This window comes from Telopea speciosissima, chromosome 7 (genome assembly GCF_018873765.1).
Source record: "Telopea speciosissima isolate NSW1024214 ecotype Mountain lineage chromosome 7, Tspe_v1, whole genome shotgun sequence".
In the NCBI taxonomy this organism is placed as follows: Eukaryota; Viridiplantae; Streptophyta; class Magnoliopsida; order Proteales; family Proteaceae; genus Telopea; species Telopea speciosissima.
In genome coordinates this window covers 40,896,973-40,913,924 of record NC_057922.1, presented here as the reverse complement: position 1 = coordinate 40,913,924, position 16,952 = coordinate 40,896,973, and the positions used below count along the sequence as shown (strand labels likewise).

At 39.9% G+C, this 16,952-nt stretch overlaps 2 protein-coding genes across 3 annotated transcripts in view; both read left to right on the top strand.

Annotated features, from left to right (window-relative positions):
* The window catches only part of LOC122666964 (protein GAMETE EXPRESSED 2), a 56,854-nt gene extending 48,477 nt beyond the window's left edge, over window positions 1-8,377 (top strand). For both annotated transcript variants that reach the window (XM_043863102.1, XM_043863103.1), the window contains 4 exons: window positions 6,278-6,434; window positions 6,894-7,057; window positions 7,227-7,312; window positions 8,254-8,377. In XM_043863102.1, the coding sequence (XP_043719037.1) occupies window positions 6,278-6,434; window positions 6,894-7,057; window positions 7,227-7,312; window positions 8,254-8,368 (522 nt within the window). In that variant the 3' untranslated portion in view covers window positions 8,369-8,377. The remainder of the gene's footprint in view (window positions 1-6,277; window positions 6,435-6,893; window positions 7,058-7,226; window positions 7,313-8,253) is intronic.
* A 1,865-nt stretch (window positions 8,378-10,242) lies between these two features.
* Window positions 10,243-14,912, top strand: LOC122666769 (probable acylpyruvase FAHD1, mitochondrial). Its single transcript, XM_043862836.1, has 9 exons — window positions 10,243-10,276; window positions 10,313-10,426; window positions 10,808-10,973; window positions 11,968-12,020; window positions 13,193-13,255; window positions 13,493-13,543; window positions 13,705-13,822; window positions 14,474-14,594; window positions 14,628-14,912. The coding sequence occupies exons 2-8, from the start codon at window positions 10,334-10,336 to the stop codon at window positions 14,587-14,589; spliced, it is 660 nt and encodes a 219-aa protein (XP_043718771.1). The 5' UTR covers window positions 10,243-10,276; window positions 10,313-10,333; the 3' UTR covers window positions 14,590-14,594; window positions 14,628-14,912.
* Window positions 14,913-16,952: the final 2,040 nt, after the last annotated feature.

Below are 16,952 nucleotides of genomic sequence, written 5' to 3'. Positions count from 1 at the left end.
CACCATGTAAGAATGCATTCTTCACATCCAGTTGGTACAAAGGCCAATCAAGATTTGTTGCCATTGAGAGAAGTACCCGGATGGAGTTGTGCTTGGCCACTGGAGCAAAGGTTTCTTGAAAGTCAATGCCATACACCTGTGTATAACCCTTAGTGACAAGTCTTGCCTTATATCTCTCCACGGTACCATCAAACTTGAACTTGACTGTGAATACCCATCTGCACCCAACAGGGACTCTCCCTTTAGGGAGCTCAACAAGGTCCCAAGTATAATTCTTCTCAAGTGCCAACATCTCTGTGTTCATTGCTTCTCTCCATTTTGGATCTGCCATAGCCTCTGCTACATTCTTGGGATAGATATGGAGGAGATAGCCACAGAGAAGGCTATACCTGTAAGGGAAATAGAATCATAGGAAACAAACTTGGCAATGGGATTAGTACATGCCCGAGTTCCCTTGCGGTGGGCAATAGGAAGGTCCAAGTCTGAGGATATAGGAGTAGAAGAAGGTATACCTGTCTCGATGGATGGAGACTCAGGATGAGGTGATGAAGAAGGATTTTGGCAGGTCTTCTTTATAGGCAGCCATGAAGCAGGATTTCTCCTTTCCTTCGTATACACCAGTAGCTCCCCTTGTTCTCTGTTCCCCTGTACACAAGGACACAAGGATGCTCCCCCTCAACTACCCTTGTCAATCTGAAAAGGTGAAATAGGAACAGGATAGGAGATAGGAAGTGAGACAGACTCGGGAACCTCTTCACCTGCAATACCACCACCAAGCGATGAACACTCCCCCTGAAGAGGTGACTGAAAAAAAGGTATGGTTTCAAAGAAACGGACATCTCTGAAGAGAAGCCACCGACGAGTGGGAGGATGATAGCATTTATATCCTTTGGAGGTGGAGGAATACCCGAGAAAGATGCACTTCAGAGCCTTAGGATCCAATTTAGTACGGGCAGATTTGCTAACATGTACATAACAAATACAACCAAACACCTTTGGAGGGAGAGAGAATGAAGAAGACCGTGAGGGTAGGACATCAAGAGGAACTTGAAATTATAAGACACTAGACGGCATGCGATTAATAAGAAAGACAGCAGTGAGTAGAGCATCAGACCAAAAAGTTTTGGGAACAATCATGGTAAACCAAAGGGACCTAGCCACTTCAAGAAGGTGGCGATTTTTTCTTTCAGCCACCCCATTTTGTTGTGGGGTATCAACACAGGCCACCTGATGAATAATGCCATGGTCAGAAAAAAAGGTTCCAAACCACTATACATATACTCCCCACCTTTGTCAGAACGAACAATTTGGATCCGGGTTTGAAATTGGGTATACATTAACTCATAGAAATTTGTAAATGCAACATGGACATCACTTTTATGTTTCAACAAGTACACCCAAGTAACCCGAAAATAATCATCAATAAAAGAGACAAAGTAGCGAAAGCCACGCAAAGAGGTAACAGGGGAAGGCCCCCAAACATCAGTATGTATAAGATGAAAAGGTGAAGTATATCTATTACCATTGGATGTATAAACTGTTTTACAACTTTTGGCAAATAGACAAGGTTCACAATGAAAAACATGAGAGACAGGAAAGGAAGTAAACAAGTGAGGTAACTGTTTCCTCATAACAGAAAAAGAAGGGTGTCCCAACCGACGATGCCAAAGCAAAATATCCTCTTGAGTACGTCCACCTTCTAGCCCACAAGCATAGGATTGAGGTTGTACAACAGAGGAAGCACCAGTTTCCAAAACATATAAGCCATCAGCTTCATGACCACTGTCAATCACCTTCCTCGCCACCAAATCCTGAAAAAGACAATGGGTAGGAAAGAAGGTGACAAAGCAGTTCAAAGATTTAGTCAATTGGCTAACGGAAAGAAGGTTAGTAGCAAAGTTGGGAACATGAAAAACAGACTTTAGGGGTAAGCAAGGTGTAACCTGGATATCTCCCTTACCAGAGATGGAAGAGAATGTACCATCGGCAATTTTTACCTTATCTTTCCCGGAACAAACAGAGTAGGAATTATACAGCTGGGACCTACCAGTCATATGATCCGTGGCGCCCGAGTCAATAACCCAAGGTGTGATGTCGGAGGAGGAAGAGGCCTGTAGTGCAGTAGAAGTAGGAGCTGTAGGTGAACTGTCCAGGTGGGTTACAACCCGGCGAAAGGCAGCAATGTCAGCTGGGGAAAGAGAGGATGAATCAGCTTCAATGACCCCAACATGAGCCTTAGGCCCCTTCTTCCGCTGTCCCTTCAGTCCCCCAGTGGAACCAGGTGGGGGCTTCCCATGGAGATCCCAACAGAAGTCCTTCGTATGTCCAGTTTTACCACAATGGTCACATAAGAATTGGCTCTTTGAAGACCCCTTAGCAGCCCCCTTATCAGCTCCCTTAGTGGAGTCCTGAGGGATGGAAGAAACAAGAGCAGAGCGCTCAATAGTGGTGTTGATACTAGTCTCCATGGCACCCCTACGGGTTTCCTCACTCTGTAGATATCCACATACCTCCTCCAGTGAGGGAAGACTAGGTCGGCCAAGGATTTGTACCCTTAGAGGCTCAAATTCAGGATTCAGGATTCAGGCCCCCAATAAGAAATAGTACCCTCTCCTTCTCAAACAACATGTGTACCTTGACTTCATCATCAGGACACAACTAAAGATCTCTATAGTGATCATACTCCTCACAGGCCCACAACAAGACAATAGTAGTCAGAGATGCTTCTATCGCCCTGGCATAGGCTAACAATCTGTTGGAGAAGTTGGTACACCTTTGTAGAGTCTCCAACACGATCAAAGATACGGGCTACACTGTTCCAAATATCTTTGACAGTCTCTTTACCCATAAACCTCCGTCCAATCTCAGGCTTCATTGAGAAAAGAAGCCAAGCCATCACCAGTGAGTTCTCAGTGTCCCATTTGGAATACCCTTGCTCGGTAGGAAGAGGTGCCTTGATGCTGCCATTTATGTACCCCATCTTTCCCTTACACCTAAGGATCAGTTTCATGGATCGAAACCAATCTAGGTAATTGGTATTGTCCAACTTGACAATGGGAAGCTGCACATTGGTGTTCTCATATGAAGGGACAGAGGATGATGCAGCAAGTGGGTCTACAGACAAAGGCAAGGCTGCTTTCTCATTTTTGTCACCCATATTTAACTCAAATCAAATGCTTAATAAGTCCAAACAACAGTATTTCAACCACAGCCACTGCTCCTTGAACACAACAGTAAAAACAGGCAAAAACAGAGACCAGAAAAACTGAAAAAGGCTTGTAAAACCCAAACGAAGCAGCAAACAGCAGCGGAGCAACAAGGGTAAGTCTTCCTTACCCAAAAACGATGCTGTATGGCCCAAAGAAAGCAGCAAACAAAGCCCACACTAAGAGCTGGATCACTCCAAGAGATCAGTCTAGCGGAACTGGGAGAAGAAACTGTCTGGCCGAAACTCAGATTCTCTCCTCTGATGCTACCAGCAGACTTGAGAGGATCAAATGATAAGGAAGAAGACTTCCAAACGATGCTACAGCATCTGGTTGCTCCCTATTTGGTTGTCAAACAAGGAAGGAGAAGCTTGGTGAAGATACCCTAAGGTCTCCTTCGCAAACCAGCAAGAACAAGGAGATTGTAGCTCACTCCAGCCTTCCACACAACCTTCAAACTCCAGGAAGAAAGTGCTCTGATACCATGTTAGGTTTTAGAGGAGAAAGAGAAGAGAGGAGAAAAGCTCTAAGGGAGGCAAAGTTCAAACACGATTTGGTGTAATCTGTTATGTCTCTCAACTTGAGACAAACAGCCTTATATTGAGAAGAATATCTAATTACACTCAGGCCCTTAGCCTAATACAAATAGCACATAAAATGCATAAGTAAGTGTCTAAGTACAAATATACCCCTGAAACTAAGTACTCTTAACAGGAAGGGTATGGTTGATAGCAACCTGTACGTGATGATAAAGAGCAGTAGTCAATTGTTTGTGGTAGTATATGTAGATGATATCATTTTTGGAGGATACAATGATGCAGTGTGTAGACAGTTTACAGAGTGCATGAAAAAAGAGTTTGAGATGCCCATACTCGGAGAACTCTCATACTTTCTGGGATTACAGGTGAGTCAGCGGCAGAATGGTATTTTGTATGCCAGATGAAGTATACCAAAGAGATGTTGAAGAAATTCCAGATGGAGGATAGTAAACCAATAGGTACGCCCATGGTTGTGGGATGAGTACAGATGATGATTCCCCCTTAGTTGATTAGACAATGTACAGGTCTATGATTGGTAGTTTGTTGTATTTGACAGCGTCAAGGCCTGATATTATGCAAGCAGTTTGTCTAGTAGCAAGATTTCAAGTCAGCCCAAAGGAGACACATCTATTGGCAGTTAAACAAATTTTCAGATATCTTCGAGGTACAGTTGAGTATGGTTTATGGTATTTCAAGACCTCTAAACTCACTCTGACGGCATTTTCAGATGCGGATTGGGTAGGTAGTGTGGATGATAGAAAGAGCACTAGTGGCGGTGCATTCTATCTTGGCAAAAGTCTTATTGCATGGCACAGTAAGAAGCAAGAGTCCGTTTCATTGTCTACGGCAGAGGTAGAGTATATTGCAGCGGCAGCTTGTTGCACTCAAGTGATATGGATGAAGAGGCAAGTTGCATAGTATGGCATTGATAGTTCTGAACCGGTTCCTATCATGTGTGATAATATGAGTGCAATAAATATTTCAAAGAATTTGGTACAACACTCGAGGACAAAGCACATCGATATCTGATATCACTTCTTAAAGGAGAAAGTCACAACTAATGAGGTGAGATTGGATTTTGTCCCTATATCAGAACAGGTCGCCGATATTTTAACAAAACCACTTCCATAGGAGCCTTTTGAACAGCTCCAAGATAAACTTAGAGTTGTCACTCCAGTTGCACAGTAGGAGGCATGTATACAAGGGGAGCTTCTGGATAGAGGGAGTTTCCATGACTCTTTGTACTTGTTGTCAAAGGGGCAGAAGTTGGTGTGTGTAAAGAGTTGCCAACAATTCCAAAGGGGGAGATTGTTGGTTAACTTGGTCAACTGAGGTATTCTGGAGTGGTGTTGTCATTGTTGGCAACCTTATTAGCCATATTGGTGATGCAGCAGTGGCATTTGGTGAGTTGGAAGAGCTGAAATGGTCAAACAGTCACCTACACAGTAATAAGGGTATTTTGGTCATTTGACAGGGTGACAGGGTTACAGGGGTACCCGCACTTGAAGAACACTATTTAACAGTATATTATGTCCTTAGTAAGGATTGGATTCCATTTAACAGTATATTATGTCCTTATACCCAATATTTTGGGTCGTTGGATTGGATTCTTTTGGGTCGTTGGATTGGTATTGGCCATCTGGAGTCCAAATGGGACGAATTTTTTTTTGAAACTGCATGTTTTTTTGAGAGCTATCCATTGGAGCCACTTTCAGAGGCAGAAATGCAGAGAAGAAGACGTTATACACGGAATACTCTAATTGATCGATCTGAGATGTTGCTTTGAACATTAGAGAACGTGCACGACATCAGGATGGCTTCAAGCAATGGGTTGGCCACGGGATTACTCAGGGAGAGGTAATCTTTTGTTTTCACAGGTCCTATTTTATATCTAGGGTTTGATTCATGTTAAAAGAATCCTAGTTTGTTCATGTTATTGGGAGGGACTTGTAATTGAATTTTTATATTCATATTGTAATACCATTCAAGTGGGGCTTGATTGGATTGGGGTTGTAGCCCTAGATTTCATTGGTGCGGAATCAGAAGTAGGTGTTGTAGCACCTGGGCTATTGTAGTAGTCGAATTCGAGTTGAGTATTTGAGGAAATACGAAACCCTTACGGGTATTCCTCCGTGGATGTAGGCAGCTTGGCTGAACCACGTATACTTGGTGTACTGTGTGTTTGTTATTCTTCCTGCATATTCTTGGAATGTGTTTGCTGTAGAGTGGTGGTGCACTGTTTGGTAGACCTGGCCATATAGTGGTTGCGAGGTGGTCGTGCATGTGTAATTAGTAATTACGGGACTGCCCTGGCCAATCTTTGTGTGTGATTGTTATAGCCATGGGATTGAGTTTGGAAGAATTCTTGAAGACACTGATTCACCCCCCACTTTCAGTGTACCTTGGATTATCACCTAGTTAGTAGGAATATAAAAGGCAATTTTTTTTTTATTAAAAGAGAATGCAATTCTAGCCTTAGCTCAAGTATGCAGGTGTGAATCAAGTCATAAACTGAAACTCTTTCTTGTACAGGGTGGAGAATATGGAGCTGTTCTAACCGTGGCTGTAAATGATATGGGAAATTATGGTTGTTATCCAGATTGCTCTGAAAGGATGTCATTTCCTCTTTTTGCTGAGGCTACTGTAAATCTAATCGGGAGACAGCCAATGAGTTCACTGGCAGCTCATTGTAAGTAATAGTTACTGTAACACTTAGAGAGCTTGTCCTGTGAAATTCTTGTTTAATCTTTTTACTAAATATTTTCCTGGTTTCTGTGTAAACCTAAAATATCTTTTTCTAAGATTCAGAAATTGTATTGTTTTATATGGACTTTGGAGCCACCCAAAAGCCACTCTTCCTCAAATCTGAATGCTCTTATGCCCGAGTATCTTTTCCTTACTGTCAAATCTCCTTTCTTGAGCTTTCACTTTCTTTCGAGGACTAAAAATCTGGTAACAAATGTAGTGGAACCCCAATGCGTCAAAAGTTTCTCTTTTTGACATCTATTTGTGTTTTTGTGAGTTGAATGTTTAATGCTACTTTCTCGGTAACATAAGATTAAAGGAAATATGGAACATCTATTGTTGATCATAGATATACGCATCTTTGATAAATTATTAAACTTCAGTGTATATTTTGTATTTACAGCCCTCGGATCAGCAATTGTGATTGAATTCATTATGATGTTTGCCCTTGGAGTGCTGCTACTCTTTTTCACATGTAAATGTGCCATAGCTCTTGAAAATGAAAGAAAAAACCGTTGTGCTAGGAACATCAAGCACTCCAGACAGGGAAATTTTCAAAAACATACTGTGAGAATACTTTTTCTAGTTTTGACTATATCTTCACTTTTTCTTCTTCATTGTTTCTCATATCTTCTCAGATACTTCACATGCTTCCCTGTAGAGTTTCATGCAAGATATATAGACCTTAAAATTATGCAATAAAGAAAGTAGACTAATTGCCAGAATGCATATGCAGTCAAGTGGAACTTCATCAGAGAATGTGACTTACTTCACAGCTGCTTGTTCAAGTACCAGGAGTCAGCCTTCCAACTTCTGCCAGCGGTAAGGTTTTATATATTCTTTTAGAAAGACAAACTTTGGGAAGGTACTTTTTCAAATTAGGGCTCGTGCAATGGTTGCCTGGAAGGTTTTTAAATTTTTTTTCCCTGTGTATAAGACTCGTATTATACTAGGCTGTCTGCTACTACATATTAGGTTATCAACTTAACAAAGTAGTGGCTAATATGAAATTTTTATTAATTAGAACAGGTCAGGTCAACAGCATGCAACATGTCTCTTTTTAGTATGTTCAAAGGGATTTAAATCTTTGCTAAAATGAAATTCTTGAGATAAAACATAGTTCAGTGCATCTGTGTCCCAAATAGTATTTACAGAGTGTTCAAGAACCACATCTAATTATGTGTTTCCTCTTAGGACATCACATGGACCTGAAAATTGACCTATGTATTGTGACCTTACATTTGAATGTACTTTCTTCAGTTCTATGAATATCTATGAAATGTTGTGTTGGATTCAGTTATATGGTTAATACACTGATTTCTTTACCACCTTTTAGTCTTCTTAATATATATATATATATATATATATTTTTCAGAACTTTCTTCTATCAATTTATTTTGAATTTGAACTAAGGAGATCTCATGCGAAGGTGGTTCTCAGCCCTTTGCATTGAGTAATTATTACAATGGATTAACATTGCAAACCACTTAAAAAAGACTCCTTGCATATCAGTGTATTTTGTGTTTCATGTTGGCCAAAGGTCATGTGTGCAAACAAGATTTTCAATGTACATTGCAGCAGTAGAAAGCCTCTTGTCAGTCATTGCTGTTTGATACTGTGTTTCAATTAATTCAATTAACAGCAAGATGCAACTACTAAGACTAGCGGTGTTAGTTTATCAATTCTTTTGGTGGTTTCTCCTTGTTCCATCTGAAGTCAAATCTTTACTTTCTTTGGCTAATTAATCTCTTATGCAACTCCAGGTCTCGCCGGCTGTCAGGAAATGGAAGATCTAGCAAAGATGAACATCGTTCCCCCCAATCTTCTGAGCAAAGCCCTCGAACCAGTTTCATGCCTCTTTCCGTTGAAAAGGACTAGATGAACCTGTCTCACCACTCATGAACTGTTCTGGCTTTTAATTCAAAATTGAAGGGTAATACCCTCAACAAATTTTTTTTAATCAGGTGGTTTGGAGTAAGGGTGTCAAATTGCAAATTGTAGCTGTCTACTGAAACCGACTAATTGATTTTGATTTTAAAAAATAAACTGGTCTACTAAACAATTCGGTTTTGAATCCGATTAGAATAAGTATTTTATTGTATACATGTCAAAAGATATCCTTCTTTTTAAACCAAAAAGAATTTTCTTCACCTGTGATCAGGGTTTAGTAATATACCTGTTCTGATATCGATCCGGATCGATCCATATTTGTGTGGATTGGTTAGGTTTACAGTTTACCCTTGTTTTTTTTTACAAAAAATTTAGATTCTTTTTTTTTACATTTTTACCCTCATCCATATTGATCCATTGATATTGGATCGGCCAAGAATCGATATCGGTCTCCATCAATATCGATACATTCCAATTCTTCAAATCATGGTGTGGATTCTCTTTCACACAGTCTCACAAAAAGTGAGAATCCTACAATCTCTCTCTTTCAAAACCTTCCCCATTTGTCAACCGTAACGGGAGATTTTCATATGCCCGAATTAGTACTCACCCTCTCCCCTAAAATACTCATATGCTTAAGAAGATTCTTCCATGGATGAGTATGCATTATATTAGTCGGCTAGATGCACCTAAAGCTGCAACAGGGTCGGGTAGGGTCGGACCTTTAAAACCGCAGCTCAACCTTGAGTCCAATAAGTTAGGCCCAAGCCTGGTCTAGCTTTGACTCTGTGTCAGAAAATCCAACCCTGATCTGCCCTCAAGTTTGGGCTGCGCTGACCTTGATTAGCCCTGACCATATTGGAGGAAAGGGAGATTCATGAGGTGGCCTAGAAGAAGACAAAGGAAAGAAAGAAAAAAGAAGAAGAAAGGACAAAAAAAACAGAACATGAAGAAGAAGACATGGTTAAGTTAGGCTAGGCTAAGCTCAGCCAAGGCCTCAACCTTGGCCAGACTTGGTCTTGACTCAGGGACAAAAATTTCCAACCCTGACGCAGCACCCTTAGGGCCAATATATCTCAACCCAGTCTTTGTTTGGGCTCAGGACGAGTTTGCGCCATAGGGTCATACACTCAAACTTGCACCCCTAGATGCAACCACCAAGGAGGTTCAACAAAACTGGATTGCGTAAGTGCTTTGGGATCTTTGTCCCCCCCATTTCCCTGCCCGACCCAATTCCCCTAGTGCCCGTAATAAGGGGAGCACAATGACCACCCTACCCTTGCCCGAACACTCTGCCCGGGTGGGGTCCACCCCCTCCCTTATTACAGGCATTGCACTGGAGAAACTGGGCCGGATAGGGAACTGGAGGAGATAATTTTCTGAGTGCTTTGTTCAGAGTTTTAATAAATGGAATCGGATAGATCTGAATCGTTCAGTTCAAACCCGATTCCGATCTGATTGTGTCCGTTCCATTCGAGCCTAAGCTATTTTGAGGATCGATAAAAATCGGAATCAATGTTGGCCGATTTACCGATCCGATTCCCTACCCTTGAAGGTGGAAACCATTGTTTTGTCCATCACTTTCCCTTCCTCAATGAAAAACACCGAGCAGGGAGGGGCATGGGAATTGAGGTTTGAAAAAAAAAAGCCAAAAAATAAATAAAGAAAAAACACCAAGAACTAATATCGAAGTAGGTAAGTAGTACTGCCTAGTAGTGCCTGTCTACGTGCCTGCAGCATCAAGTCCAGAGCACTGTTTCACACCACTTCCAGAGTCCAGAGTCCAGACGGTCAAATAAAATCAAGAAAGCGTGCTTTCTCCCGATCACTTCGTATTATATAACCTATTCGAATCTACTTGAGTGAGACAATCGCTCTTCTGAGTTTCTGACTGTTTGCTCTCTACCCTCCGAAAAAAAAGAAAATTGTGACTGTTTGCTCGTAGCCCTGGCCATGGCAAATTTTCTGAGTGTTGGTACTAAGATCGTCGCCGTTGGCCGAAATTATGTTGCTCACGCCAAGGAACTCGGCAACGCAGTCCCCAAGGTCGGTCTCTCTCTCTCTCTCTCTCTCTTTCTCACACACACACACACACACACACACACAATCACAAACGAGATTGGATCCAGACTTGGTTTGAGTTTTCAAGTCGATGCGATTAAACTTCCGGTTTCAAAGATTCTGTTATTTTACCTAATTTGTAAGAGGGGAAATTTGTGTCTGTTAATGGCTTAAAGGCAGATTGGTAATCAACTTGTTATATCGTCCTTCTGACTTTGATTTTCCCTATTATATGGATGAATCTTCTGGCCTTTTCCGAACTGATGATGAAATGACAAAAAGATAATATTTTCTATATAACAACTTATTGGAGATCCTAACATAGTTGATTATTTATTTCACTTGTTTAACATTTCCGTGTTTCAGGAACCAGTACTTTTCTTAAAGCCTACCTCGTCTTATCTGGCAAACGGGGGAACAATAGAGATTCCATACAATTTGGAATCCCTTGATTATGAAGCAGAGTTAGCCGTTGTCATTGGGAAAAAAGCTCGTGATGTTCCTCAGGCATCTGCAATGGATTATATTGGAGGTATATATTTCACGTTAGTCTTAAAGATATTCACTCTAGTTTTCGTTTCGATAAATCCTGCTGAAGGCAGCTATTGTTAAACATAGTGACCATTGCACCGCTAGTGCTTCGGTTTTGTATTGTTTAGGGGAGGGGGAAGTCCTACCTCATGTCTAGAAGCTAATTTTTTGTTCTTTTACATGTACAATGAAAATCCAAATTCAGACAACTAAGACCATATGGCAGAGTGGACTGACTCAATTCGTGCTAGTTATCTCGATTCTGTAACAGCATAAGAAAAAAATAAAAAATAAAAAAAACCTGAAGCAAGTGATGATTACCTAGGTTATCATTTTTGTTTATTGCCAAATCCTGGTGGATCAATCCTCCACTTGTCATCCAATTGTCCAAGGGAGGAATTTGGATACATGCTTCTTTACTTTGTCTTTGTTTTGTATTTGATTGAAGTTCAAGGTACATTGTTGATCACCACCGCATTTTGATCCACTTTCCATTTTAATTTACTGTTAATTTACTGTCTGCCTAGTATTACTTCTGGTTGTCTGACCCTCAAATATTCTGCAAAGTACCACTGAAATCATCATTTAAGAGGAAGTCCCAAGTCTTTCAGAGGATTTGGTGAAAGAGATCCATTATGGATCCATCTATGTGACTTTCATGGGCCATAATATATCTGAAGCAGATCATGTTTTGTGCCATTCCTACCACATGGTTATTGCCCAACCTCTTAAGGTCATGGATAGGAGGGCATTGCCGCTCCATATATCACATAACTCGTCATGATATAACGTGCTTGATTGTTATGGTGTTCACCATTGGAAAATGCCTGTATTTGCTCTTACCTAGCTTCTTGAAGTGATGATATCTATTGTTCTTGTTTCATACGCTGTGTTTGATATGAGCATTACACGGTTAATGGATACTAAGTGATGTTTGTTTTGAAAGATTGTGTTGAACTCGTTAAAGTCCTGATATAAGCTTGTGGATGTTTCAGGTTATGCACTTGCCCTGGATATGACGTCCAGGGAACTCCAATCTACTGCAAAGGTAGCAAGCGCTGATTACTTTCTTTTAATATTTAAAATCTGATTAGATACTGGTGCTTGGTTATTAATCTTCAATGTCTTCACAAATTTAAATTTCTCATGATATTTTCTGAAAATAGTTTCCTTGTCAATGCTTTTAGATGGGGGACTATTTTAGTTCTAGTTATTTTCTTCATATTCCTACAATCTATAATATCTGGACTGTGTTTGATCCAGTAACTGTTTCCTTCTCTAGAAAACTTACTCTGCGGTCATTTGTTTGAATTGATTTGTTGCATTGCGAACACAACTTATTCTTACACAGTAACTGTTTCCTTCTCATGAAACCTTACTCTGCAGTCATTTGTTTGGATTGATTTGTTGTATTGGGATTATTCTTACTCAGCCAGCCATGAATTTTTCTTTTCAAAAAGTTGATTAAGACTGGCAGGTTTTGGAACTCTATCAGAAAATTTAAATTTGAGTTTTGGAATGAAGTGAACGTCTGGGACTCACGTCTGATTTCCAGAAAGTTCTCCAGTGACTTCTAAGCAATCAAACGCATTAAATTTATTTCCCCTTTTCTTTTATTAGATTTGTTTTCTTTTCTTTCCTCTTTCTTAAAATTCTTTCAGACTCAGCCAACTAGGCAAAACCCGATGGAAGTAGTCCAACCATGTCAAATGAAGGAAAGTGGTTGGTGTAATAGAAAAGATGTTATTGATGAATCGAGTTTGTATACCATACAGTTCCATGCCAAGTAGAGCATATGCATAGGATGTAGAAATATAAAGATAAAATATAGGGTTGTTGCAAACGAAATTGTGGACAATCTTCAGCCAACCATTTGAGTCCAAAGGGAGATGCAAATGCAGATAAAAACATCACTGATTTTTTTCCCCTTTTGATCTTACCTATCTAACTGCCCAATGGGACTTTAAGAGAGAGTCGAACCCGTGACCTGAGCGAGCAGTTGTCTTCAAACATCACTGATTGGGTAAAGTGAATTTTTCCCCTAAAAGGATATTAATCCTGCCAGAGTAAATGAAGTTTGTATTCTTTGTGCTTCCCTTTTCTGTTTTGATTATACAGAAGAAAGTGTCGATTAATTGTTGATGCTGCTGGCAAGGGAACTCATATTGTAATTGATGTTTTATTATTGATCTGTCCTTTTCTCTTTCATGAATGTTTCAGTCTGGAGGTCTTCCATGGACACTGGCAAAAGCACAGGACACGTTCACTCCTATAGGTTCAATGGTAAGAAGAGGAACTCAAATTTTGTTAGTTGTTATATACTTATATTCCTTTTCCCACTAAAGAGCCGACATGGAAATCAGGTTTGATAATAGAGAAAATGATTGCAGTAATATTTGTATGAAGAGATTGGCAAGTCTTAGGTTCTCGTTACACACATCAAGATCTGTAGAAAAGTACAATGTTTACAATTAAATCTATAAGTGTATTCACTAGTTTATTTTCCATGTTTCTCTGCAGGTGCCCAAGTCAATGGTGTCAGATCATGATAACTTGGAATTATGGTTAAAGGTCCTAAAATACTTCTTGTTTCTGTGTTTTTATTACAAAAATAGATTTTGTGGAAATGTCTTACTAAACCAGTCATGGTTTTCAACTTGCTGAGTTTAAAAAGTGTAAGAGCAGTTACCACAAGCAGGTGTTGGAGAACTGAATGTTCCCTCTCTTTACAGGTAGATGGGGAAATCAAACAGAAAGGATCAACCGCGGATATGCTGTTTAAAATCCCATTTCTGATTAGCCACATAAGTTCTATTATGACACTTTCAGAAGGAGATGTCATACTAACAGGTATAATATCGTTCTTTTCTTTTACTAAATTAGTAAATGGATAAACAAGGGTTAGATTTTAATGAAGTTTCAATTATGTTACGACTGCCATGGGCGTGGGTGTCAGAAATCAACAGAGACAAGGGTTGGACTCACAGCGCCTAAAATACAGGATTCTAGAATGCCCTTTCAGTTATCTTTCAACTAACGACATAAATAGGAAAAATGTAGCCAACTGAAGCACAGTTGGAAAAGCTTCAGTTTTAGAGTGCTCCATGTTTTCTTGGAGACGTAAACTATCTATATATATGTTTGACTAAGAGAGAGAATTTTATACTCAATCTACAGGTTTAAAATAATTTTAGTACTTTATAAATGAATTAAGCATATTAAAAAACTTACTATTTAGTATTTTAAAAATTGATTGAAGACTTCATATTTACCTTGTTGCTTTAGATGGTCCAATGGTGATACAGTTCCTGTAGCTCATCTTAGTTCAGTTAAAGGCGTAGATTTAGTTGAGTTGCAGAAAGACAGTTTCCCCAGTGATAATTCATTATGCAGCTTAACGTGGGCAGGTTGGCATTGTGTCATTCTGTTAATAATTTATGACTTGAATGGTTGTAATTGACAAGTGATACATGGTTGTGCTATTTGTATTCTTTTACGCAGGCACCCCAGAAGGTGTTGGTCCAGTGAAAGCAGGGCAGAAGATAACAGCTGGTATAACCGGCCTCACCGAAGTGAACTTTGATGTCCAAAAGCGTCAAAAGCCAGGAAGTCAATGAGGTGCCCCCACCCCCCACCCCCCACCCTCCCTTAATCGGTGGTGTTAGTGTCAATGGCTACTGCATAACTATTCACAGGGGGATGAGAATATCTTCTCTCTATGCCAAGGCAAACAAACAATGTAGCAGCCCAAACCCTTTCTGTTGAAGGTAAATAATGCTAATAAGAACGCCTCAAATTGCACTGCCAGTTGAGGTGAAAAGTGGAATGGATAGATCCTTTTGAACTGTTGTTAAGTATGAATTTTGACATTGTAAGTCATTCAATCTGTTAATCTAAATCAGACTGAAGTGGGATTTGTGTTCCTTTAAGGACTTAATAAGGGCATGCATTTGAAAAAGTGCAATGTGTTTGAGTTTCACATCAGTTGGTGGTTATTAGGTTTTTGCATAAACACAGGAAACAAAATGCAGGTGCCCTGTTCATGTTAACGAAACCAAACAATATTTTGAATAGGATTACTTACAAAGGTGTATTATTCATATGAACCTAAGCTGCAAAAGATTTATAGTCACCTCATATTATTGAATGGGAGGTCATGAGTTGGAATCATCCGATCATGCTTGCAATAGGGTTGGCTGAAGGAAGGCTTTGCATGCGTTGGGTGTAAACCTCCCCCCTCCTTGCGATCTGCCTTATTAAATTGGTAAGCCTCCTCATGTAGGAGGACTGGGCATGAGTTTGAGCTCAATCAGAAGGTGCCAGACTGCTAGTACCGCAGCTGGTAAGGTCCTTAGGCCGATTGTAGCCAGAGCTTAGGATCAAACAAATGCAAGCCTTTCGAACAAGAAACTCTTAAACCTTATCTACATTTTAGCATATTCTCATTTGATAAGTTCTCCTGTGTAAACGTTGTGTATGAACTCAAAAGTCTAATATTTCTTGGTCTCTAGGGATGTAAATGAATAGTAAAAAATCTGTATTCGATAGGTGTTCGTGTTCAGATCCGTTCATGTTTTATAATCTATATTTTATAAAACTGAAGAATCTTTAACATGGGGCAAAAACTGTTTTGAATACCACTACAGTGCGAATCACATTCAATCCACAGCCTTTGGATTCCCTGCTCCTTAGCTGTTTGGAAGCCATAAATAGAAGCTTGCCATTTCAGCTTCAAAGTTGGATCTGATCCCCAAGAAATTTTTAAAAGCATGCAACAATACCTCCTTAAGTGATCACGAAATATTCCTCTTGCACCGGTCCTTTCTGGATTCCCTGAAGAATATCCTTCAATATTAAGCTTTATCCATCCCAAATCAGGTTTGCATGCACCAGAAAACTTGAATATTTTGTACGGAATATGGTTGAATTGGAATCCCCAATAGGAACACACAAGGCCTGAAACTAAAGATACATAACCTTTCATATTGGGACGGACTCACCTCAGCAAGATCCTGCAACATCACATTGAAAAGCTGCGATATAGATCTCCTTATCCCCTCCCTCATAACGGCGAAAATTTCTCTCCATCCAAAGATTATACGGTAGTAAAGTAAGACAAAGCCAGCTAGCCACACACCTTTTTGAGAGGTACTCCGAATTTTTTGTTTCCACCATGCAACCAAATCACCAAGAAATTTCTCTCCAGGAGATTGCATGCAATAATGAAGCACTCCAGAAATTTTACCCATAGAACTTTGGAGACTACATTCCAAGAATAAGTGGAGCCAAATATTTTGAATCACCATTACATATATCACAATGTGACACCATATAAACTCCTTTGTTGGATATATAATCATTAGTAGGAAGCTTTCCAGACATTAACCTCCATCCAAAAGAAAAAATGCCTAGGATGAAGGTTTTTACTCCAAATAACCGCAGCCTTCGGATTTTCCTTCTAATCACTTCTCACGCCAATTTAACAGTGAAATCAAAGGATTGAGTAAGGGTCCAAGAGATTGAACAGCATTCTCAATTACGATCTCGGAACTTTAATATTCCAAGCCATATTGCAGATGTTACTCAAAAAACCAGAAGAAACAGTTGGAAAAGCCCATTGGGAATCTACTATGAACTCAACCACTAATGCTTTCAAAACCTGGAATACAATGGAGTCAAATCCCCTGAGGCTTCTTCAATAGAGAAATCCCCAACCACGCCTATCTTCCAAAAGAAGTTGATCTTTTTTCCATTGCCTATAATCCATCTCTCTTTTTCAGAAATCGGCGATCAAACTCTTTTTACCCTAGACCAAATAGAGGAAGACTTGTACGATTTCTTCAAAGACCCATCTTCATTAGTGATCTAGCTTTAAAAAATCTGCTCAATGACGAGTTCTCATGTGTATCTACCAATATAATTTGCAGAGCATTGCTTTATTGACATCACGAAGCTTACGGATCCCAAGACCCCCTTCAGC

Coding starts and splice junctions, on each gene's coding strand:
- LOC122666769 (XM_043862836.1), top strand. CDS start 10,334: ATGGCAAATTTTCTGAGTGTTGGTACTAAGATCGTCGCCGTTGGCCGA. Junction 12,021..13,192: donor AACTCCAATCTACTGCAAAG/GTAGCAAGCGCT, acceptor TGAATGTTTCAG/TCTGGAGGTCTTCCATGGAC. Junction 13,256..13,492: donor TCACTCCTATAGGTTCAATG/GTAAGAAGAGGA, acceptor GTTTCTCTGCAG/GTGCCCAAGTCAATGGTGTC.